Genomic DNA, 25,709 nt, shown 5'->3' with positions numbered 1-25,709 from the left:
AACCCTAGTAATCAGTTCGCAGAACGGGGAGGATGGGAGGGGCGGTAAGGAATCACTAACTAATGTCTCTTACAGATATATTGTTACACAAGTAGTAACTTGTGCATCTGAAAGAGACACATTAGTGATAGATTCCATACCTTAGAATAGATACCCCAGCAATACCAACCCGGGTGGAGGGTCTGCGATCAAAATTACACAAGGAAGTCACGGAGAACTGAACGGCTAAAGAAGCCGTATCACTACTAGAGGAAACGAGATTAGCATCTGAAATCTTGAAACCATCTGGCCTGAGGAATCAGATGATACTGACCAGCTTCAATATGCAATTTTAACTAGTCAGTGTGTACAATGCGCACCACAGTTTTGTGCTGACTCAATTCCGTTTGGGTATTTTCCACCACCTAATCAGCTTCCCCACTATTAATAACTGGGCACTGACCCCGGGGAAATGTACCTGTGACGATATCTCTATGCAGAGCACATTGCACACTGTGCTGTTTTGTAAGCATGTCTCTGAGGTGAGGAGGAAACGTGATACCCCTGTTACGGCAGCTGGGTTCTGTGCAATGCCGGACAGGCTTTCTATACCTGCAAACGTTACCCAACATCTATATATGTGCCGTAATGTCCCGATTTCTAGGGGCTGTTATCAATTGCAGGAAGCTGTTCTAGATTAATACTAGGCAATGTAACGGAGTATATTTGATGATTGTAATTGCACTAGTATCTATGTACTTTAGTTCTTCATTTACCAATGTGTTACACAGTAACGCAAGAGTATAAACTGGATTGTTGTATTTGCACTAGTATCTAAGTACTGTAGTTTTTTTACTCATTAGTGTGTTTTACATTTTTGTACTGTTTTTTTTAAACCTTTTATATGGATAGATTTGCAGCTTTTATGATTCATGTGTGAATTCGAATGAAGCTTATTTTGATTGATTGATTGATTGACTGCCTCTGCACTTGTCCAAGTGAAACTGAGGTTCCGGACTCGCTTGCACAAGGCACGCGATCAAGAGGCGACCGGGTCACCCTCCCCGGACTCGGACACCTCCGAGTCGCAATCGACGGATTCGGGGCAGGCACTGCAGACTGCTGCTGCAGCTCTCGAACTTGCCATGGCCATAGTACTCCTAGGGGGAAGATGCCCTCCTATACCCCATTGAAGCAGATATGGGGTGGTCTCGGAGCCCTACTATCTTACCAGAAGTCGCCAAGTAGTCGGCAAGAGGGGAGTCTGATTAGCCAAACCGGTTTCTTTCTTCTTTATTAGGCATTGGCGAGCTAAGGTCCTGCTAAAAGGAAGGGGTCCACTACTCCACGTTTGAAATATGTAGTGTTATGGGCTTTTGTTGCAGTTTCAAGGGTGACAGATGCTTCAGAGGTAGAAATATGGGGTGAGGGGTTGATGCGGTGGGTTAGTTTTTCTCTTTCATTTACTGTGACTGGGTTTTCTTATTCAACATTGTTTCATGTCTTTTGTCCCACCACAACCGCGTACACGATCCGTTCATCACGTCAATACATTTTCTGGCAGCAGTCCACCACTTGGACCCTAGAGCCCCCCCCCCCCCCATGTGACGCTCGCCTCTCCTGTCCTAATTTTCCTAACATGCCAACCTTCACAGATGTCCAGATTTTGTCACGGAACGTTAATGTACTGCTAGACCGAAACAAGCGCTCCACGGACCTGTGCTATGCCCATCATTTCTTTCCTGCAATTCTGAGGCTCCAAAACACGCACTTGGTGGGTTACAACTGCCCCTTCTTACTTTATCAAGGGTATGACAGAGTTTACTATGCTAGATATGTACAGGGTTCCTGATGAGTGGGGATTCTCCTTCTCCACTCCTTCCCCATGGAGATCAACCGTGTTCTCCCCAATGCCCATGGCCAATACCTTGTCCTTGAGGGAGGAGGAGAGGGCCATAATCTGAATCTACTATGTGTACATGACCCCTCCCTTGCCACAGAGTCTTTTCTAAACACTCTCACAATTCTAATCCTGGCACTCGCTGGGGGTACCACAGCATTGGGAGGCACTTCAATGCAGTCCTTGATTCAGATACTGACTCTACCAGTGTCCCCTCTAGGCATAGATGTGCAAGGGCCCATTAGCTCTCCCCGGTGAACGCCCTTGGCTTATGTGACACATGGTGATACTGGAACCCCAGGCAATGACAATACACACATACCTCGGCAGCTCGTCACTCCAGGACTGCAGTGACTGAAGAACTGTCGGAGGTGCTGGGATGAGAGGTGGAACTCTCGCCGAGGTCGCTCGTCCTCTTTGAGGGCACGAGGGATGATTAGGCACTGCTTGGGCTGGCCAACATAGTGGCCAAAAGAGACATAGCAAGTAGATGGAAATCTCCCAGCCCGCCCTTGATGTCTCAGTGGTAGCGTGGAGTCGACTGGAGTGCCCAGCAGGAAAAAAACAGTATATGAAGCCAGGGGTTGCTCCAAAAAGCATGCCAAGATTTGGAGTAAATGGTGGGACCACTTTGGGCTGGGCTCGCTACTATAAATGTATGAGGGATGAGGGATGTTTCTCCCCGATATTCTTATTGTGAAATTACTGCTACTGTCTGTGACAACAATGCTAGGATTTATTGTACTTATATCCAGCGACAGCTGCATGTGGTGTGGATGATTTTGTTGTCAAAAACAAAGTTGTTTATATAAAAAAAAGTGTCAATGCAGGGTGGGGAGAGGGGTGGGAACAAAACAAATAAACCACACCAAAAAACACAGGAAATACCAGAGACTCGGGCTTGAATTTAGAAAAAAGTTGGAGCATGAAGGTGGAAAGGGACCTCTGCATTTTAATTTCAGAAGGAACAGGGTAAAGAGTGTCAAGAAACTGGTAAAGGAGATAGAAATCAGCAAGATGCCCAGGATTAGAAAGGAAACTAAAGCACCTTGTGTGATTTAGTACTTTCATGGGTCTGATGGTTCCCTAGTGCAGACATCTGGAGACTGACAAAACTCCATGGCAAGATTAGTACCTAAAAGAAGCTACCAAAGTAGTAGTCTTTGCCCTTGCTCTAGAACTTTAAAGCCACAACCTAAACAAAGGAAGAGTAAGTGAATACAGATTGGTCCATACCTTCTGCTGTGGGCTGGACAATCCGATCTAAGCCTCTGGACTGGTAGAACTCTCGAATCCGATTGTCTTCATCTGTGGAACAAAGAATCATTACAACTCACCATGATATATATTTAGCTTGATCACCTGCAACACCCCACACATAAGGAACCGAAATCATTGAGACACACAAGAATGACTGCAGTCATTTATAGCCACAGGCACCACATGACACAAACTACCCATCAAATCAAAAGATGGTAAACATATTTGCCTACACCAATGGCGTTGTAGCTTAGTTAGTGAAGACCCATGTCACGACATCTAACTGTTGGGCCTTGAATAGATTAAAACAGTCCTTGAGAATCGCACTGGGCTGGGGGTGCTCCAAGAGACCCACGTTAAAAAGAACCCAAGATGATCTTATTTTATCATGCCAGTAACCAGCTAGGTTCTTTTTCTTCTGTTCCTAGTACCTTTGCCTGAAAGAGAAGTATGGTGGAATGCAGCTAGGGGGAGCGGTAAATAACTAATGTTGGAGCATTGACTACACCATCAAGCAAGTAAGTAAGTACGTTTTTTATTATTTATGATTAATTTAAACCATTACAAAAATACACTCTGATAAAACATTTTTGATTGATTACCCTTTTCAGTCAATGCTCTTATAAAATTCGAATCTATTATAAAAAGTTCAGGAATGTTCGAGCAGGGTAGAGTTCCCGGTGTGACAATTTTCCTCTAAACCACCAGAATCAGTGCACAGATTACATTTCCGAAAGGTTTAAGTTTTTGTTGTTTTTAGATCACACAGTATTACAATCGCCCTTACTTAGATGCCACTAGTTTCAAGAACTTGACTAACTTTCCATTTAGCTGCGGGTCACTTGGGTTGAAGCAAGTTCGCTCGTTAAAGGGGCTTTTTAGGAGGTCTGCCCTTTCCTCTTTTAGATTAATGCAGGAGCATATCTTAATGTTCAATATCTTTGTTTCCATCTCTGCATAACCTGCATAATATCCCGCAGTTCTCTCTCAGCCACGGTGGAAGATGTGGAATAACAGGAAGGATTCCTAACCTGTATTTTAAAAAGGATTCTTTTGACTTCCTGGAGTATCCCAGGTCGAAGTATGACTGTGGCCTAAATAGTTTGTAGCTGCACAGAGTCATCCATGCATGGCTCCTATGTGATAGGGAGGCCTTGTCCTCTATAAAGGAACATTTCTTGATAAAACGTATTTACTATAACCTTAAAGTGTGAGTGTGTTGTTGGAACTTCCCATAGTTCGGCTAAACCTGTATTGGCCAGTGATTCCTCCGAGTAGGCTTTGGCCAGTGAGATGGAAGTACAGCACAATTCCTTCCAAAGTCGATGGTTCAGTGTGTTCCTGGGTGAGTTCTTGATTTTATACCAGCACTTAATGTATGAGCCTCGCCTTCCGAGGAGTTGCTTTCTTAGCACAAACTGGAGTCTGATCTGTGCAGGCGAGGTGTATGTCGGGAGGTTCAGCATAACTCTGTATGCCTTTGCCAACGTGGTATCCAGCAATGAGGCGTCCCTGCCTCTCAGCACTTCGCTGCCGTAGGTGATTGACGGTTATTGTTACTGTTAATTTATTCTTATTAGGCGCACAGCTACCCAAGGGTTACCCGGCGCCGCCTGATAGGTCAAGAAAGACAGAAGAAGGGTCTATAAGTTAAATAGCCAGGTTTTTAGATTCTTGCGGTAGTTCACGTGGGATTTTTGCTTGCGCAACATGTAGCAGTGGTGAAAAAGTTGGTCCAGTCAATTTTGTTTTAACACCTTGAACGCTATGGGGATTTTTCTCCTGTGCTGGGAATGTGCAGATACCACTTTACATGACGAGCTGGGCTCGTCATCAGCGTAGCAGGAGGCTACTGCATGACGAGCCCAGCTCGTCATGAGCGTCGAAGGGGTTAAGTTGTCTTAGTGTTGTAGAGATCGTCATCCCTTTCCTTTTTATAGCCTCAAGCTGTTTCACAAATTGGCCGCCCTGGTCAATTTTGACACCTACATATTTATACTCTGAGGTATTCACAATCTGAGTTTTGCCCAAGAACCAAGCATAAGACCATTTTTTGCCGTTGATTGACAGGGTGTTAACATCAATAAAACTAACTTTCAGACGATTTGCAACTGCACAGTCAACCGGTGCGTTTAGAAGCCGTTGCAGTCCAAATTGAGTGTGGCTTGCTAGAACAACGTTGTCCGCATATGATATACTGGAGGTGGCTTCTCCTCCTAGTCGAGGGGCATGCGCATGGCAGTCATTTAGTGCTGATGTCATATCTGCTGTATAAAGGATTCAAAAGAGTTGGTGCAAGCACACAACCCTGTTTAAGGCCCTTTGTTGTTAGTATGCACTTTCAAAGGTGGGTGCCGCTGCCTAGCTTAACCTGTAGCCATAAATTGGAGTGTATTGGTATCAGAAGATTCAGAAGGGGCGAAGGAATCCCCCAGAGAGCCAGTTTTCTCCACAGGTTAGCTCGGTCAATGTTGTCAAACGCCGCCTTGAAGTCCACAAAGCAGAAATGCAAAGTTTGTTTGGTTAATTTCGCCTTGTCGATTAGTATCATCGCTAAAAGATTTGTTGTGGTGCCGGTCTCCCTGGAAAAGCCTCTTTGACAAGGGGGAATTATGTTGTGCTCTGCTGCCCATTCTTGCAGCTCTGATAGTAAAGTTCCCGCAAAATATTTTGCCTCAACGTCTAACAGTGCAATCAGGCAATAGTTCTTTGGTTGGGTTTTATCTCCAGCTTTGGAATTTGGTGTAATAATGGAGCCCTTCCATGATGCAGGTAGGTACCTAAACTGTCTAACAGAGTTAAAGAGAGGAGTAAGGATTTCTGACCAGTATTCTGGATCTTGTTTAAAAAGAGCTGGTGGAATCCTGTTTGGCCCGGCCGCTCCATATCTCCTCCCTTTGGAGATTTGTTCAATGACCTTGGCGGCATCGATTTCTTTTGCCTCGACCATGGCAGTCATCGCAGTTTCGGTTAAAGATATTGGCTTGCTGTCCTCGGAAGCCGGAATTACAGATGTCTGTTGGTGAAAGTGAGATTCCAAGTATAGTGTCCAAGTGTTTTCTGGGATATGCGAGGTCAAGCCGCCGTGTGCTGATTTTAGGATTTTGTTTATCATTAGCCAGAATCGGGCACTATTGTTTCTATTAGAATCATGATAGAGTTTGGCCCAGAACTCATTTTCATTTTGTCTGTTCATGTCCCATTTGAATTTCGTGAGCTCGACCTTGCTGTTTCGGAGCTATTGTAGCAGGCCCTTGTCCTCTGGCAGTAGCCTCACTAATCTCACTAGTTTATTCACAGATTTTTAAAGATGTTTCAAGGTGGTCCTATGTACACTTGTGGCCTTCCCTTCGGCTGCGGGGTCATTAAACAGGAGATATCGGACTACAGATGAGTGGGTATTCAATACGATCATGAAGGTTTCCCATGTACACGTAGCAAGCAAGTAGTAAAACAGAAAGGATGCGAGTTTGTGGCAAAGTTATTTCATTTGAAATGCGTTCAGAAAGCTGGACTATCGAACTGAGAACCTCAAACTATTGTGTAATGTGGATAAATGGCTATATCCCTTCTGGCATATTTCAGTTAATGAGATATTTACAAACCGTGCAAGCGGGGTTGCCTTCCCTGCAGAATGTGTTTTAGGTTTTATGGTTTTGACGTCTACCTGATACACTCCACAATTCCCCTTCTTTGCCTGACCCATGGCAGATATGCTTATAGAGAGCATGACCAAAGACTAGCAGAAATTATTGATGACTAGCGAGTTCCATTGTTCGGTCTGCATCAAATCATAAAGCCTATTTGACATCAAGAGAAATCTGATGAAGCGAGGATTCAACTAACTGAGCAATGCTATGATTACCGTGAAAGTTCGAGAGAAACTAAACCACACAGAGGAATTGTGAGCTCCCTGTACGTTGATCTCACTGGCCCTGAATGAAGCTACAATGAAGGCAGACTTGCAAAAACTCAACTTTATATTTCACCTCAACACAAGTTTACAAAGGCTGAATCTGTAAAAAGAAATTAAATACATTAGCAATCAATGGGGAGAAAAATGAACAGCAGGAGAGCAATTTCCGTTCAGTTTGTTCAAAAAGTGTGAAATAGTTAATCACGTCTAATGAATGGGTGCAGATGCTACAAGGAGAACGTTCAGAAACATTATAGTAATGTTTCCAAACCAACGGGGGCAAAGAGGTTGTTCTAACTTCATCTAAAACACTGGTGCCGTTAGGTGGCAAACTTGGTTCAGTTCTTCACCCTGGGTAACTACTTTATCACAGGAACATTTCAGACTAGGTATTTGGGCAAATAAACGAGGCACAAGAAGCATGATGACCGAGTGTGAATCCAGAATCAGACCAGACTTGAAGAGTAGAAAGATATCGCTCCCCCGGAGATCCACACAGTGGGAGCTACACCATACAATGCTCAATGTTCTTGCTCTAAATACCTTCATTTGCACAATTCATTCTCGTATTTTTAATAATGTTCCATACAGAAATCACCTATTCACTTTTTTTTAAAAAACAGATTACTCAATCACACATAGATACTGGAATTTTTTTGTGCCTTTTAGGTATATCTGAGGTGCATCTAAATAGAAAAGAAAAGAACATCAGTATCTACGGATAAAGTTGTATCCGGAAGGGAAATGACTCCACTGAGTAAGTATTAGATACCAGGCATGAAAGGATGAGTACTATTTGAAAAGTGCATTTACACAAACACACAGACAGACCTGCAAAATCTAGAGGAGCTGGGGGAACAGCGCTTTGGCGAACCGCATAAATACAAAATACGGAGCCTATCCTATTGGGATTCAACCCCGTGACCTAGAGAACCCCGACCACGGATCTCTGCTATCAGACAACTGCTAAACAACTCTGGTTGGTTTTTCTATATTCGCCCTCAATCCCCATAGCCTCAGGCTTGTGCTATATTTAATTGTGCAGTCACATCTTCCTGTGTTCCTCATCACACTTCCTTTGCCTCCCCAGGCAGCTAGAGAGCCTTGCTTGCCAGTATCTAACTGCGCTCAATCAGTAGATTTGTAGAGCACTACTTGTCTCCCATGAGGGTATTCAGGCACTCAACAACACCGGGCATATGCATCAAGATGAGTGCTTGAATGAGGTTTGCTCCATGTGCAAGTGCCATGGAACCTAAATATATATGAAATGTAAACGGATTGGGAGGTCGGGGATCGGGTGCTAGCCTGCAAAATGTATTTTTCTGAAGAAGTGCAATGCAATAGGTCTTGCATTACTGATAGTTTGAGGTACTGGCGTTGCAAATAATAATGCAACACCAATAGTTCATACTTTCAGTAATGCGGGACCTAGTGCACTGCAAATGCTTGCGTAGTGAGCCAGGAACAAGCACTGCAGGTCACAAGCTGCTCCTAGAGAGTGAGATAGACCAGCAGGCAGAAGAAAGCCAATTAAGAAAATAGTGCTCCCAGGGTCTAATTAAAGCATACGTGTAACAACTAAAGTAAAAGGGTCAGTCCTCAAGGAAGGTTACAAATGAAGACAAGGCGGTACTAAGGAGGGACTAACCAGCCTATTAACCAATCAGCAGCCAGTATTTAGGAAGGACAATGACACAAGCCAATGACAAATATGGGCGGAGAGTGGGTGGGGCTACAAGTACATACTGCAATACAGCATGCCTCAGAGAGCAGCGCATGCGCGCTGACTCTAGGCTCGACCTGAAAAAGCAAAAGTAAAAAAAATAATTTCATTTTCAATACCAACCGCCCTAACTTTAACAATTGTGAGACCTATTGCATTGGAAATGCAATCAGTGTAGCATTTGTTGGAGTTGGAGTTCTTGGCATTATAAATGCCGATGTTTTTTACCTAGCCATGTTGGAGGGTGCAGTACCAGATGTGGCCAAAAGAGGTTCCAAGGGAGCTCTTTTGGTCACATCTGGTACTGCACCCTGCACAAGATATGGTAAATCCACCCCACCCATAATGCATTGCAAGCAAGACAGTACCACAAGTACATTCAAACAGCTACGTCCATATATACAATTAGTAGCTTTAAAATGTGACAAAAGAATTATTATATTAATTCCGGATTAGGTTGTACTCTGTGTGAAGCTGATGAAGGGAACTTTATAGAAGGTCTTATATAAATGTGAGATGGGCAAGTGAGTAAATTAACCACTGCCAGCCTTGCTGAGGACCAAGCTTGTGTCCTGCTGAAGCCCTTTAAGAAAATAGTGCTCTGAGGCAGTAAATAAAGCTTCGGGAGTAACAACACATGTAACAGGAAAAGTCCTCATGGGAGGTTACAAGAAGAGGCAAGGTGGTACTAAGGAGGGACTTCTAGGCCTATTGACCAATAAAAAGCCACCATTTACAAAGGACAGGGACAGAAGCCAATTAAAAAGATGGGGCGAAAGTTTAGATGTGTTTTTATTTGCAGTGGAATTACTATATTTGCATAATGGTATAAAAAAAAAAGCATAAGTAAAATACATTGTCATTTTCAACCCCAACAGCTGTAACTTCAACAAATGTGAACTATTGCATTGCAAATGCAATCGGTCTTCCATTTGTTGGAGTTTTTGGCATTCTAAACGCCTTTTTTTTACTTAGACATGTTGGAGGGTGCAGTACTATATGTGGGACCTCTTTTTGCCACATATAGTACTGCACCCAGCAAAGTTGGAGTTACTGGCAATGTGTTTTTACCTAGCCATGTTGCAGGGGTGCAGACCCTTAGCTTTGCATTCAAGACAGTACTACAAGCACATTCAAATAACTATGTTCATATACACATTTAGTAGCGTAGAAATGTGACAAAATAATTAATACATTAATTTCAGATTAGGTTGTACTCTGTGAGGAGCTGGTGAAGGGAAATTTAAAGCCAGTCTCATATAAATGTGAGATGTTCTAGTGAGTGAAGTAACCACTGCCAGCCTAGCTTAGGACCAAGTGTGTGTTCTGCCTGAAGCCTTTTAAGAAAATAGTGCCTTGAGGCTGTAATTTAAACCTAGGGAGTAACAACACATGTATCTGGGGATGTCCTCATGGGAGGTTACAAAAGAGACAAGGTAGCACGAAGAAGGGACGACTATGCATATTGACCAATGAAAAGCCACCATTTACATAGGACAGGGACAGGAGCCAATTAAAAAGATGGGCGGAAAGTGGGTGGAGCTTTATGCCCATACCCTGAATACAGCATGTCTCGAAGAGACAGCGCAAGCGCTGCCCAGGCAAGACCTAAAAATGACAAATTCAATGAGAAGACAGAAGACAAATCATGCAAAGATTCGGAAGATCCTGAAGAAGTGTGCATCTGGAGGCCCAAATGCTTCACTCAAACAATTCTGCTATTGGAGGAATATCAAAACTGTGTGTGATTTGTAAGAGACTCCAGAACAAGACTATGTCCTCTCTTGCAGCAGACAGAACTGTACCTCCGGACCAGGCACCAGTGTTAGCACTCCGTCCACTCCTGCCCCAGCTCCAGAGCAGGACCTCACTCCCAGAGGATCTGGCTTCTGTGTGAGCACTTACCACCTACAAGCCTACCTCTTTATCGACACTCCCTCTTCTCCACACCAGGCCACAGTGTCAGTTCTCACTCCCTCAGCCATGGCAATCCTCACTAGAACCGGTCCCTTAGCCAGCACTCATGTTCCAGTAAACCCAGCACCAGTACTCTCATCGCTCCAACTAACCTTCAGCAGGATCAATTCTTCCCCTCCACAGATCTGGACCCAGCGTCGGTCCTCACTCCGCCACACACCCGGATCCAGAGAGAGCCCTCACTCCGCCACACACCCCGATCCAGAGAGAGCCCTCACTCCGCCACACACCCCGATCCAGAGAGAGCCCTCACTCCGCCACACACCCCGATCCAGAGAGAGCCCTCACTCCGCCACACACCCCGATCCAGAGAGAGCCCTCACTCCGCCACACACCGGGATCCAGAGAGAGCCCTCACTCCACACCGGGAGAGCCCTCACTCCACACCGGGAGAGCCCTCACTCCACACCGGGATCCAGAGAGAGCCCTCACTCCACACCGGGATCCAGAGAGAGCCCTCACTCCACACCGGGATCCAGAGAGAGCCCTCACTCCACACCGGGATCCAGAGAGAGCCCTCACTCCACACCGGGATCCAGAGAGAGCCCTCACTCCACACCGGGATCCAGAGAGAGCCCTCACTCCACACCGGGATCCAGAGAGAGCCCTCACTCCACACCGGGATCCAGAGAGAGCCCTCACTCCCACTCCACACCGGGATCCAGAGAGAGCCCTCACTCCACACCTGGATCCAGAGAGAGCCCTCACTCCGCTCACACCCGGATCCAGAGAGAGCCCTCACTCCGCTCACACCCGGATCCAGAGAGAGCCCTCACTCCGCTACACACCCGGATCCAGAGAGAGCCCTCACTCCGCCACACACCCGGATCCAGAGAGAGCCCTCACTCCGCCACACACCCGGATCCAGAGAGAGCCCTCACTCCGCCACACACCCGGATCCAGAGAGAGCCCTCACTCCGCCACACACCCGGATCCAGAGAGACGCCTCACTCCGCCACACACCCGGATCCAGAGAGAGCCCTCACTCCGCCACACACCGGGATCCAGAGAGAGCCCTCACTACTCCACACCCGGATCCAGAGAGAGCCCTCACTCCGCCACACACCCGGATCCAGAGAGAGCCCTCACTCCGCCACACACCCGGATCCAGAGAGAGCCCTCACTCCGCCACACACCCGGATCCAGAGAGAGCCCTCACTCCGCCACACACCCGGATCCAGAGAGAGCCCTCACTCCGCCACACACCCGGATCCAGAGAGAGCCCTCACTCCGCCACACACCCGGATCCAGAGAGAGCCCTCACTCCGCCACACACCCGGATCCAGAGAGACGCCTCACTCCGCCACACACCCGGATCCAGAGAGAGCCCTCACACTCCACACCCGGATCCAGAGAGAGCCCTCACACTCCACACCCGGATCCAGAGAGAGCCCTCACACTCCACACCCGGATCCAGAGAGAGCCCTCACACTCCACACCCGGATCCAGAGAGAGCCCTCACACTCCACACCGGGATCCAGAGAGAGCCCTCACTCTGCCACACACCGGGATCCAGAGAGAGCCCTCACTCTGCCACACACCGGGATCCAGAGAGAGCCCTCACCCTGCCACACACCGGGATCCAGAGAGAGCCCTCACCCTGCCACACACCGGGATCCAGAGAGAGCCCTCACTCTGCCACACACCGGGATCCAGAGAGAGCCCTCACTCTGCCACACACCGGGATCCAGAGAGAGCCCTCACTCTGCCACACACCGGGATCCAGAGAGAGCCCTCACTCTGCCACACACCGGGATCCAGAGAGAGCCCTCACTCTGCCACACACCGGGATCCAGAGAGAGCCCTCACTCTGCCACACACCGGGATCCAGAGAGAGCCCTCACTCTGCCACACACCGGGATCCAGAGAGAGCCCTCACTCTGCCACACAGCGGGATCCAGAGAGCCCTCACTCCGCCACACAGCGGGATCCAGAGAGCCCTCACTCCGCCACACAGCGGGATCCAGAGAGCCCTCACTCCGCCACACAGCGGGATCCAGAGAGCCCTCACTCCGCCACACAGCGGGATCCAGAGAGCCCTCACTCCGCCACACAGCGGGATCCAGAGAGCCCTCACTCCGCCACACAGCGGGATCCAGAGAGCCCTCCCTCCGCCACACAGCGGGATCCAGAGAGCCCTCACTCCGCCACACACCGGGATCCAGAGAGCCCTCACTCCGCCACACACCGGGATCCAGAGAGCCCTCACTCCGCCACACACCGGGATCCAGAGAGCCCTCACTCCGCCACACACCGGGATCCAGAGAGCCCTCACTCCGCCACACACCGGGATCCAGAGAGCCCTCACTCCGCCACACACCGGGATCCAGAGAGCCCTCACTCCGCCACACACCGGGATCCAGAGAGCCCTCACTCCGCCACACACCGGGATCCAGAGAGCCCTCACTCCGCCACACAGCGGGATCCAGAGAGCCCTCACTCCGCCACACAGCGGGATCCAGAGAGCCCTCAGTCCGCCACACAGTGGGATCCAGAGAGCCCTCACTCCGCCACACAGCGGGATCCAGAGAGCCCTCACTCCGCCACACAGCGGGATCCAGAGAGCCCTCACTCCGCCACACAGCGGGATCCAGAGAGCCCTCACTCCGCCACCCACCGGGATTCAGAGAGCCCTCACTCCGCCACACACCGGGATCCAGAGAGCCCTCACTCCGCCACCCACCGGGATCCAGAGAGCCCTCACTCCGCCACCCACCGGGATTCAGAGAGCCCTCACTCCGCCACACACCGGGATCCAGAGAGCCCTCACTCCGCCACACACCGGGATCCAGAGAGCCCTCACTCCGCCACACACCGGGATCCAGAGAGCCCTCACTCCGCCACACACCGGGATCCAGAGAGCCCTCACTCCGCCACACACCGGGATCCAGAGAGCCCTCACTCCGCCACACACCGGGATCCAGAGAGCCCTCACTCCGCCACACACCGGGATCCAGAGAGCCCTCACTCCGCCACACACCGGGATCTAGAGAGCCCTCACTCCGCCACACACCGGGATCTAGAGAGCCCTCACTCCGCCACACACCGGGATCTAGAGAGCCCTCACTCAGCCACACACGAGGATCCAGAGAGCCCTCACTCAGCCACACACAAGGATCCAGAGAGCCCTCACTCAGCCACACACGAGGATCCAGAGAGCCCTCACTCAGCCACACATGAGTATCCAGAGAGCCCACATGAGGATCCAGAGAGCCCTCACTCAGCCACACATGAGGATCCAGAGAGCCCTCACTCTGCCACACATGAGGATCCAGAGAGTCCTCACTCCGCCACACATGAGGATCCAGAGAGAGCATTCACTCCGCTGCACACCTGGATCCAGAGTGAGCCCTTACTCCACCACACACCCGGATCCAGTCATCCCTCAATCCACCACACACCCGGATCCAGATTCAGCCCTCACTCCACTACAAACCCGGATGCAGTGTGAGCCCTCACTCTGCCACACACCGGGATCCAGAGTGAGCCCTCACTCCGCCACACACCCGGATCCAGAGTGAGCCCTCACTTCTCCACACACCCGGATCCAGAGTGAGCCCTCACTCCGCCACACATCCGGATCCAGAGAGAGCCCCCACTCCGCCACACACGTCGATCCAGAGAGAGCCCTCACTCCACCACACACCCCGATCCAGAGAGAGCCCCCACTCCGCCACACACCCCGAGCCAGAGAGAGCCCTCACTCCGCCAAACACCCCGATCCAGAGAGAGCCCTCACTCCGCCAAACACCCCGATCCAGAGAGGTGCTGCTCGGGGTGTATTTACTTAGGCACCATCTTAGGTGAGGCGACGAGCAGGCGAGCGGTCTACTGCTCGGTCCCTCCCGCCCTCACAGCCATAAAATGGTTCCTCTACCCAGGAAGCGCAGTGGACGTGCGCAGCGGGCGCGCCGGCGGCGAGCCCGTCTGCGCCCAATCGGGACCCGGGGCGAGGCATGCTGCCAGGATTTGTCCTTATTCTCGTTTTGCCCTTCTATCCCATAACAACGGTCATGGTCACATATCGAGAGTCACCCATACTAAGGCTAAAAACTCAGGGATTCTGGTGGACTGCACATGTCCTGCTGAAATGCTTTCGATACCGCGCACTGCCCGTCCTAATCGGCCAAAGCCCACTCCCTTACCTCACCCCCTGACCTTTTTTTATTTAAACACCCGCTCTCTTGTCAAACACCAACAGGACATCTTTCTTTTTCTGATCACAGAGCACCCTGAAGTCCTTCTTTTAACCGAGACCTGGCTGACTCCAGACTCCGCCCCAGATATTTTAGTTGCACTTCCCCCAAACTATTATATCATTCATGCAGATCGTGCCGATGGCAGGTCTGGTGGGGGGGTGGCAGCAATCATCCATTCCTCCTTAAAAACAACCACTCTTACCTGTATTAATTTGCCAGATACTGACAATCTTGTCTTAAAGTTCGAAACCCCTAACTCTACTATGTGGTGTGTGCTCCTGTATAGACCGCCCAGACCGATGCCATCCTTCCCCTTCTTGTTTAGTGAACAAATCGCCAACTTAACCATGGAATACACTCAGATCCTTGTGGCAGGTGATTTTAATTACTGGTTCAATGACCCCTCGGAAGGCCCTCAATCCTGTGAACTCTGAGCTCCTCACAAACCTGAACTTTTTCCAACAAGTTCTCTCGCCTACCCACTGTAAAGGTCACATTCTCGACCACATGTGGTCCAACTTTCCGCTTAACACATTCCCACTCACCATCCCTTGCCTTTGGTCAGACCATTTTTTCCTTAAATTTGAACTTACCTGGTCTGCTACTAAATCACTCACCGCTCCAACTGGTTGCAGGGCAAGGAAATGGAAAACACTTGACAAATCAGAATTCATAAAAACACTAAACAATACGATCCCTCTTCCACACTCTGATATTAATTCTGCCGAGTCCAACTTGGCGGGTTGGCTCCAACATGCAAGTAACATTCATGCACCCTATAAAGACATCAAATTGGCCCGGCGAGCTGACGCTCAGCGTTGGTTCTCCCAAGACCTAAAAGCTAAGAAACTTTCTTTGCGCCAACTTGAGCGAAAGTGGCGCCGCTGTTATTCCCCTGACTTAAAATCTGAGTTCATCGTGGCCAGGAAGGAATACATGAAGGCCATTCTCGTCACTAAATCTGCTTATTTTTCCTCCCGTATTCTAAACTCAGTTAACAAACCCAAGGATACCTTCTTAATCTTAAATGAGCTGACTGACTTAGACAGCGTCCGCCCTAAGGTGGTTCCAACCCAGACCTTCTGTGATGCCCTCAACACTTATTTTATTGATAAAATTGTGGACATCAAAGCGAGCATTCCCGGTTCCTCAAGTGTTATTCCCTATGTTCACCATTCCCCCACCATCAAGGACACACTAAATTGGTTTCCCACCATGACCTCTGAGCAATTCTTAGAGTTACTGACAAGAGTCAAGTCTGGGGCACCCTCTGATAAATGCCCCCCCTACATCCTCAAAGAGTGTCTGTCCTCCGTCCCCATGCCGGCTCATACCCTATTGAACGCCTCTCTCACTTCTGGCCTAGTACCCCTTGCATTCAAGGAGGCAACAGTCATCCCACTTCTGAAGAAACCTGGGGCGGACTCCTCCTGCATGGCAAACTACCGGCCAATCTCTTTGCTCCCTTTTTTGGCTAAAGTTTTGGAAGCCCACGTGGCGAAACACCTATCCAACTTTTTGGAGAGCTCCAACTGTCTGAATCCCCACCAGGCAGGTTTTCGCCCTGCCCACTCAACAGAGGCAGTGGTAGTTGCGGTCCTAGACTCTCTCCGTGACTGCGCTGACAGACATTCTCCTCAGGCCCTGGTGCACTTAGATCTGTCGGCCGCTTTTGACACGGTCGACCATGATATTTTGATCGACCGTGTCAACCAGGCTGGCATCAGGGGCCTAGCTGCCTGTTGGTTGAAGTCCTTTCTGGAGAATCGCTCCCAGTCGGTCCGCCTTGGTACTCTGGTCGGCCCTAAACGGGCCATTACCTGTGGAGTCCCTCAGGGTTCATCATGGTCACCCCACCTGTTTAACATCTACATTCTTCCGTTAATCCAGGCCTTAAGAGACATGCAGGTATCAGTATTTAACTACGCAGACGACCTGCAATTGCTCTTTACGGTTGACAACTCCACACTCTCCATCTCTCATTTCCAGTCTACCATGCGGTTCATCCAAACCTGGATGAACCAAAACCACCTAAAACTAAACCCGGGAAAAACCGAGCTGGTGCTTACAGGGGACAGTGCCAAATTCTGGGGTCCTCACTATTGGCCACCCGATATGGGCAAAGCCCCATTCCCTTCCCCTTCCCCTGCCGTAAAGACACTCGGAGTGACCCTGAACAGCGACCTCTCCTTAAAAACTCAAGTGGGTCAAGTGGTCTCCAAGTGTTTTTTCCAGCTCAGGAAAATCCGGAAGGTGCGACGCTTTTTCACTCCAGCAGCCATGACCCAGGTGGTGATTACCACGGTTTTGTCCCACCTGGATTATGCAAACTCTATCTATCTAGGCCTACCCCTATACCTATTGAAGCGCCTCCAGATGGTCCAGAACCATGCAGCCAGGCTGATCACTGCGCAACCCAGATGGCACTCAGCTTCTCCTCTGCTTAGGGACCTTCACTGGCTCCCCCTAGCCCAACGTTGTTCCTTCAAAACCGGCTGCATGATTTTTAAATCTCTTCACTGCAAAAGCCCTAAATTCATAGATAATCTCATCACCAGGCACACCCCCTCCCGCAATCTGCGTTCCGCGCACCAAGCCCTCCTCCAGACACCTGCCTTGAAACGCAAATGCTCTGGTGGTTGCAGATTTGCTGTTCTTGCATCTCGCCTCTGGAATACTTTCCCCTTTGAGATCAGATCATGCCCGGATCTCATGTCCTTTAGGAAAGCTTTAAAAACGTGGCTTTTTAAACAAGCGTATCACTGATTGCCCTATCCTCACGCCCTCAGGCTCCGTTCTCTGTTTATCCTAGCGCCAGGAAACCAATCGGTGGCAGTGCGCTCAATAAATACTTTTTAACATAACATAACATAACAGAGCCCTCACTCCGCCAAACACCCCGATCCAGAGAGAGCCCTCACTCCGCCACACACCCTGATCCAGAGAGAGCCCTCACTCCGCCACACACCCTGATCCAGAGAGAGCCCTCACTCCGCCACACACCCTGATCCAGAGAGAGCCCTTACTCCACTGCACACCCTCCTGTCCCGCCTTGCTAATGTGGGTGTAGAGGGACCTGCCTATCAATGGCTTGAATCCTTCTTGACTAACCAGACGCAGAGGATACAGTTAGGTGATCAGGTATCGATCACCGGTTCCATGATATGTGGTGTCCCGCAGGGTTTGGCGTTGTCGCCCCTGCTCTTTAATCTATATCTTCAACCGCTGGTGGAGAGTCTGGCTCAATTGGATTGCCAGGTCTTCAATTATGCAGACGACACCCAGCTACTTGTGCGGATTAACAACTCCAGTGCTAATCAGGAACACGTACAAGAGGTGCTGCGTTTTACAGTGAGCTGGATGACTGACAATTCACTTAAAATAAATCCAGATAAGACGGAAATCTTGGCTGTTCCACACACCAACTGCCCATGGTGTGACCTGTTTTGGCCGCGGGAACTAGGAGTCATCCCTACCCCAGTCCCAGTGGTTAGAAGCCTGGGCATCAAAATCGACGCCGACCTCTCTATGAACAATCAAGTGTCGGCAGTGGTTGGTACCTGTACAGGGATATGGAGGTGCTTGTGGAAACTTGTCCCTCTCCTCACTACTATCTCCCTCCAGGTCATTGTTTCAGGCACAATATTGTCCAGGTTGGACTACGGGAATGCCCTTTACATCGGCCTCCCCTGGAAATTAATAAGAAGATTACAGGTTGTGCAGAACAATGCGGCGCGCCTCATTTTCGATCTATCTAGACGGACTCATGCCTCTCCACTGCTCTCTAAATTACAATGTCTATCTATCAGGCAGTGAGCATCTTTCAAGGGCCTCTGCATTGCCCACAAGGCCATCTATGGTCAGGCCCCAGCATACATCAGGGATCGTTTGATGAGCTATATTCCTGCTCGGACTGTCCGTTCCTCTGCAGCCTGCCATTTGGTCATCCCCCGGTTTCACTCGGCCCGCAAAGGAGGGATAGCCTTTTCCACTTTGATTCCACAGCTCCGGAACAATGTACCCGGAAATCTGCGCAAGGAACCTGCCCTCCTTTCGTTTACGAAAAAAATTAAGACTATTTTGTTTTTGGAGGCATTGACCACAAAATAAGCCTGCCCACACTAGCTCACACGCACTGTCTGTTGTAACTTTCTCCTCTAGAAGCGCGAAGAGACCTGATGGTGAACCAGCGCTATACAAGAACCAATTAACATAACATAACATAATACCTGGATCCAGAGTGAGCCCTCACTCCACCACACACCCGGATCCAGATTCAGCCCTCACTCCACTACAAACCCGGATGCAGTGTGAGCCCTCACTCCACCACACACCCGGATCCAGATTCAGCCCTCACTCCACTACAAACCCGGATGCAGTGTGAGCCCTCACTCCACCACACACCCGGATCCAGATTCAGCCCTCACTCCACTACAAACCCGGATGCAGTGTGAGCCCTCACTCCACCACACACCCGGATCCAGATTCAGCCCTCACTCCACTACAAACCCGGATGCAGTGTGAGCCCTCACTCCGCCACACACCTGGATCCAGAGTGAGCCCTCACTCCGCCACACACCTGGATCCAGAGAGCCCTCACTCCGCCACACACAACGATCCAGAGAGAGCCCTCACTCCGCCACACACCTGGATCCAGAGAGAGCCCTCATTCCGCCACACACCTGGATCCAGAGTGAGCCCTCACTCTGCCACACACCTGGATCCAGAGTGAGCCCTCACTCCGCCACACACAGGGATCCAGAGAGAGCCCTCACTCCGCCACACACAGGGATCCAGAGAGAGCCCTCACTCCGCCACACACAGGGATCCAGAGAGAGCCCTCACTCCGCCACACACCTGGATCCAGAGTGAGCCCTCACTCCGCCACACACCACGATCCAGAGTGAGCCCCCACTCGTGCAAACGCCTGGATCCAGAGTGAGCCCTCACTCCGCCACACACCTGGATGCAGCGCGAGCCCTCACTCCGCTACAAATCCAGCTCCTGTGTTGGTACTTACTCTCCTGCAGGCCTGGTACCAGCTTGTACACGATGTCCTGCATGACCCGGTCCAGTTTCAGGTTGAGCAGCGGCTGTGTTTCGTGAATCTTGATGTTGCACATGGGACAGTATTTACTAGTTTGTAGGTACTTCACGATGCAGCTTTTACAGACTGGAAAAACAGAGCAAAGGGTGGAATTAGAGAGAAAAAAACCAGCAAAAATCAAGTATTGGCAGGACAGAGAGACAGGAAAGCGAATAACAGGGACCTTAATAAGCAAGTGACATCTAGTGCATTCAAAAGTAACCATCATTGTATCCGTTCTCAAGTTATAGACTAACTTGCCCAGTTCAGACTTCACACAAACTAATGTCAATCATTGCTACATACGTTGTGTACAACACACATTCAAAGACTAACCTGCAGGAGAGAAAGTGAAGTCATCCATATAGCTGCCTTAATGCATATCTGTTTACTATGAAATCGCTGGCGCCCCTGTGCTTCTTAATGTACGCTGTTGCATTTTATGAATCGTTTGCCGTCATTTTTTCTTGTCTGCATTAAGACCACTACCACCTTAGTATTCTTGCAGGTATGGCTAGGTAACTCAATGTAAGAATTCATAATTACTGAACGAGGCTAGCGTAGCGTAATCTCATTCTGAAGTAGGCGCTACAAAGCTTGGATTTTAGAAAGTAGTTCGTATTAATTGCAGCACAAATCAAGGACTTCTTACATTTCTTCATGAGAAACAGATTACCTCTGCACACACCAATGATCAAAAATGCAGTTTCAAGAAGTACAGTAATATATCATAATTTATGATTAAAGAACGAGAAAGAATCTGCCAAATTAATCCAATGAGCCTTCAGAATACTGGAAAAAATATCCTTCCATTATTCTTTTGTGTTATTATTCTTCAGACTTCATTTGTTAGAAACACAATACAAAATTCATGGCTATGAAGATATCAGGGCAATCCCAATGCAAAGCTAGGAGAGGAGCAGCCTCACAGGGTTGTACGTCTTGAGCAACACTGGGAAATACATTGCAAGTTTCAACCATGCATTTTTTACTCCGCTTTTTTTTTTCTTTTTTTGAAGTCATAAGTTTTGTACAATATATGCCATTGCCACGCATTAAGCTCTATTACACACATATATACATACACACACACAATTTATTGGGCCCCCCAACTTACCTTAAATGCGTAGTAAAGGCATGTGTTGTAAAAACATACACGTGGTATAAACATGCGTGCAAAAAAATGCGTTGTAAAGGCACAACGTGGTTCAATCCTCGTTGTAAAGGCGATTTCCCCCTAACAGGAATGAGAAACCAAATAGGCTGTTTGTCACTACCAGGACATGCCACACAACAAAGGCACATGTCCTACCTTCACCTGCACAGCACCCTGCCCCTAGGGATACCTAGGGCCTACCATAGAGGGGACCTATATCCCCTTTGCTGCTTCTGTCAGCCAATGGCCGTTGCGAGCACTACCTCTGTAGTGCTGCGCACGTTTGTGGGCCGACACGGCCCGCCCACTTGATCAAACCGCCGCACCGTGGCGGAATTTGCGCCGCGGTTAAGCGGATATGTAGTAAAAGGGGCGCTTCAGACGTGGCCAACACTTTAAATGTCACATCACTGTGGCAGTAAACTGCGCAGGCAGGTCCTGCAGAGGCAGGTTAGAAAGGCTATTTCTGTGGGTGGTGCAAGCAGCGTTGCAGGCCCAGAAGTGGCATTTAATTCACAGGCCCTGGGTATATACCACTGCACAATGGACTTACAGGTAAATTAAATATGCCAAACAGGTGTAGACCAATCTTACCACGTTTACAGGAGAGAGCACATGCACTTTAGCACTTATCAGCAGTGGTAAAGTGCCCAGAGTCAGAAAACCAACAAAAGCAAGTCAGAAAAATACAGGAGGAAGGCAAAACCTTTGGGGATAACCCTGCAAAAAGGGCCAGTTCCAACACAGATGGATTTTACGACGGAAAAATGAAATAAAAAGTAAAAACTGGTCCCCCCCTCTTCATTTTGGACTATAAACAGAGCCTTGTAACAATTTCAAGCTCATGATTTCAGAAATAAGTAACAAGGGTATTATAAAATCACCCAAAGGACGAGGAGTCCCTCGACATTACAAGAGAGCCGTCGAAGGAGACAAACAAGAAACGTCCAGTTGGGTTTTTACAAGATGCGGCCGGCGTCAGGCTGCCTCCGTGCTGCCCAGAGGTCCTGGTGACGCTGCATGACCCCACTTCAGCGGTCTACAACCGCTTCGTTGCCAGTGCAGTGTACCCACAAAAGACAGGGCGACTCGGGGTGCGGGCGGCTCACCTCACTGGAAGATCTGAAGGGGAGGGGGTGAAAGATGAGGAGGTGATAGCTATGGGGAGCATAGATCAGCAAGAAACACTCCTCCCCACTGCCCCCTCCACCTTTCCTCATCTCCCTCCTCCGCAGAAGTGGACATTGTGGATGACAACAGAGTGCTTCAATTGTAAAAAAAAAAAGTGCCAGGGCTGTCGTCAGGAGGCCACTGCAGCTGGCACCACACACTGCCCCCGCCAGCGCTGCCAATGATAGTAACATCACAACTACTAACCCTCGCAAAAGTGTGATATTTCGGACTATTTCGGGCCTTCAAAGCTGACGGAATGGAGGGCGCGCGACGCGGCAAACAAGATGGCCGCTCCCCCCTGAGCTCCGCGATTTCGGCGGCGCTTTGTACATGAAGGGACCGCTTCTGGGCTGCGTTTCTTGCCGAAAACGGCTGATTTGAGCGTCGGAACTGCCCCTCCACAACTGGGTATGTTTCTGTACGCCTACTTGGTTTTTTCAGGCCAGAATTTGCACGAATGCTTTCTCCTCGGAAACGGCCGCCATTTTGTTGTTTTTTTTCATCTTTTTTTTGGTGATTTTTTTCTCCAATTATTCTATTTTTCTACCTGCTGATGCTTCTTGTCTCCTGGCTTTGCTCCTTCAATTTTGCAGTGCTTCCATGATTATTTGACATCTAATATGTCGTTTTGAGTCCTTTTTGCTCCTCCTCGGCTTGCTGGACCTCCGCTTCAGTTTTTTCTCTCCTCAACTTTTGACTTGTCTGTGCGCAGTTGCTTTTCTGCTTCCTCCGCACGCATCATTTCTTCATTTTTGCGCTCTGTTGATATCCAGTTTGACTCTCCTTGACGGTGGTCTCCATTTTTCACAGTCTCAGTTATTTTCTGCAGAAGACTTTGCAGCCTTTCACCATATTCCGTCGCTCCTTCTTTACCTCAAGCTGTTCCTCTCTCAGGCCTTTACATCATGGAGCACGGATACGCCTCTAAGGCCTCTAATGTGGCTACCGCTACACACAAAGACTCTGTTCCTGTGGGCAAACGCCTCAAGAAGGACCCACCATCTCCCTCCAAATCTCCTCTTCCTGTTACCCTTGAGGATTTAATGGAGGAACTCAAATTAATCCGCCCTTTTATAGCGGACACCACTGCTACATTGCAAAGGCTGGACGATAAGTGGTCCAACCTTGATAAACGTGTCACCGAAGTTGAACAGAAAATCAGTGACGCACAAGATGTTGTTGCCAAGGTGGATACCCTCACCAAAGAGATCCAAGTCCTCAAGAAGACGTCTGAGGATTTGGAAAATCGTAATAGACGCAACAACCTTCGTATTTATGGTGTTCCGGAAATTTCTGAAGGGTCGGACATCATTTTATTCCTGAAACAACAAGTTTTACCGATACTTGGCCTGCCGAAACATGTGGATGCCAATATTCAACGAGCTCACCGTCTGGGTCCCAAACAATCTTCCACTTCATCGAAACCTCGTGGTATCATCGCCTATTTTCTCCTCTACTCCGACCTTATGACTATACTTCACTCAGCTAAACAACACAAGCAACTGATATGGTCCGGCCATAAACTTTTTTTCTCTCAGGATGTCTCCAAACAGACAGCGGCGCGTCGTAAGGAATTCCTGGATCTGCGGCCTACACTTCGATCCATGAACGCCAGATACGGCTTGATTCATCCTTGTTTTTTCAAAGTTACCTACAAGGAACGGTCCTACAGTTTCGAAGACCCGGCTGACCTCCGCAAATTCATCCACTTCCACAGAGAGGACTCCATGGAACAAAGCAGCTCCTAATTTTTATTATTTTTTTTTCTCTTTTATTGTTTCCTTTCTGTGTTTCTTTTATTGTCTGTTATGGCTTGTTGTTTCTCCTCACATCACCTCACTTTTTTTTTTTTGCTCTCCTTTATTTCTTAGGTGCGTTTCCTGATGTTTCGAAAGTCCTCCTCTGCATTGTTTTGTTTTATCGTACGTCTCCGTCATCCCAGTATGCTGTTTTTTCCTGCATATCTGTTTGGTAAGTCTCCTTCATTTGTTCTTATGTCGTTCTCAGTCCCAGGTTCTCCGTGCATTTTTTCCTCTCTCCTTTGGTTCTTTCTCTTTCATTCCTTGGACTGTGTTTTCGACTTCTTCCCTTCTTTTCGGTCGTCTTTTATTGCTGCTCCCGCTCTCACCTCATTGTTTTTCTCTGTTACATGTTCTGTATGGCTAGAACCACCTTGGTTCTTTTTGCCGTCCTTCTTTTTGCTGTCTTCTTTTGGGTTGCTTTTGGCTCCTTCTTGCTTCACTTTCTTCTCTTTCCCTTTCCTTTTTTTACCCTGTTCGGCTTTTTCAACTTTATCCACCTTACTTTGCTCCTTTCCTCCTTTCTTTTGGCACTGTGATGTTAGTCATTCCTTCCCTTTCTCCTCCATTTTTATCTCTTCACTTCTTCTCATCTCACCTTCCTATGATGGCCTTGCTGCCTTTTTCCTTTTGCTCGCTCTACTTGGGCTCCTCTACTATTTCCATCGTTCTTCTTTTTACTTCATCGTTTTCATCTCTCCTTGCCATTTTCTCCATGTATTCTCTCTTTTTACCTGTTTTACTCTCTTTTTACTTTCCTTTAATCTCCTCATATGAAAAGTTTCCGACTCATTTCCTGGAATGTTAAGGGTCTTCGTAACCCTATCAAGAAACAACGTGTCTTATCTCATCTTGCTCGTTTAAAATGTCAAATTGCCTTTTTACAAGAAACACATCTTTCTACTCAAGAGTTATCGATGTTACGTAGACAATGGGTTGGGGATGTTTTTTGCTCTCCTGCTATTAATCACAAAAATGGTGTTGTTATTTTATTTCATAAAGCGTTGTCTGTTCAAATTTTAAATGAAACTATTGACACTAATGGCAGGTGGCTGCTCCTTGATTGCATTGTTAATGATGTTCATCTCTCTCTCTGTAATGTCTATGGTCCGAATGGCATTGATTCTTCCTTTTGGAATGATTTCTCCTCCCTTCTCTCTTCTAATGCTAATGAGGATTTGATTGTTGGGGAGATTGTAATCAATTGATGGACCCTTTTTTGGACCGCAAATCACAAGCTCGCTACATTCCCAACAAAATGCAAAAGTCCTTTCACAAAGCCATCTCCTCCAGAGGCCTTATAGATTCATGGAGGTTGTCCCACCCTGACTCACTGGACTTTTCCTTTTTTTCTCCTGTGCATAATTCCCTCTCCCGTATTGATTATATTTTTCTCTCCCACCATGCTTTCCAATTTATGACCAACTCAGAATTAGGCTCTATCCTCATCTCAGATCATGCCCCAGTTATTTTAGATATGGATTACCCCTCTCCCACACCTCAGGCCCGCAGATGGCGCTTTAACAACTCCCTTTTAC

The 25,709-nt window shown here is 48.4% G+C and overlaps 1 protein-coding gene across 2 annotated transcripts in view; it reads right to left on the bottom strand.

Annotated features, from left to right (window-relative positions):
• Nucleotides 1-25,709, bottom strand: part of PCGF1 (polycomb group ring finger 1) — a 248,410-nt gene that overhangs the window by 125,563 nt on the left and 97,138 nt on the right. For both annotated transcript variants that reach the window (XM_078679068.1, XM_078679069.1), the window contains exons 3-4: nt 19,978-20,130; nt 3,116-3,187 (exon numbers count right to left, since the gene is read on the bottom strand). In XM_078679068.1, the coding sequence (XP_078535194.1) occupies nt 3,116-3,187; nt 19,978-20,130 (225 nt within the window). The remainder of the gene's footprint in view (nt 1-3,115; nt 3,188-19,977; nt 20,131-25,709) is intronic.

This window comes from Lissotriton helveticus, chromosome 2_2 (assembly GCF_964261635.1).
Source record: "Lissotriton helveticus chromosome 2_2, aLisHel1.1, whole genome shotgun sequence".
NCBI classification, from domain to species: Eukaryota; Metazoa; Chordata; class Amphibia; order Caudata; family Salamandridae; genus Lissotriton; species Lissotriton helveticus.
This window is presented reverse-complemented; position numbering and strand designations above follow the sequence as displayed.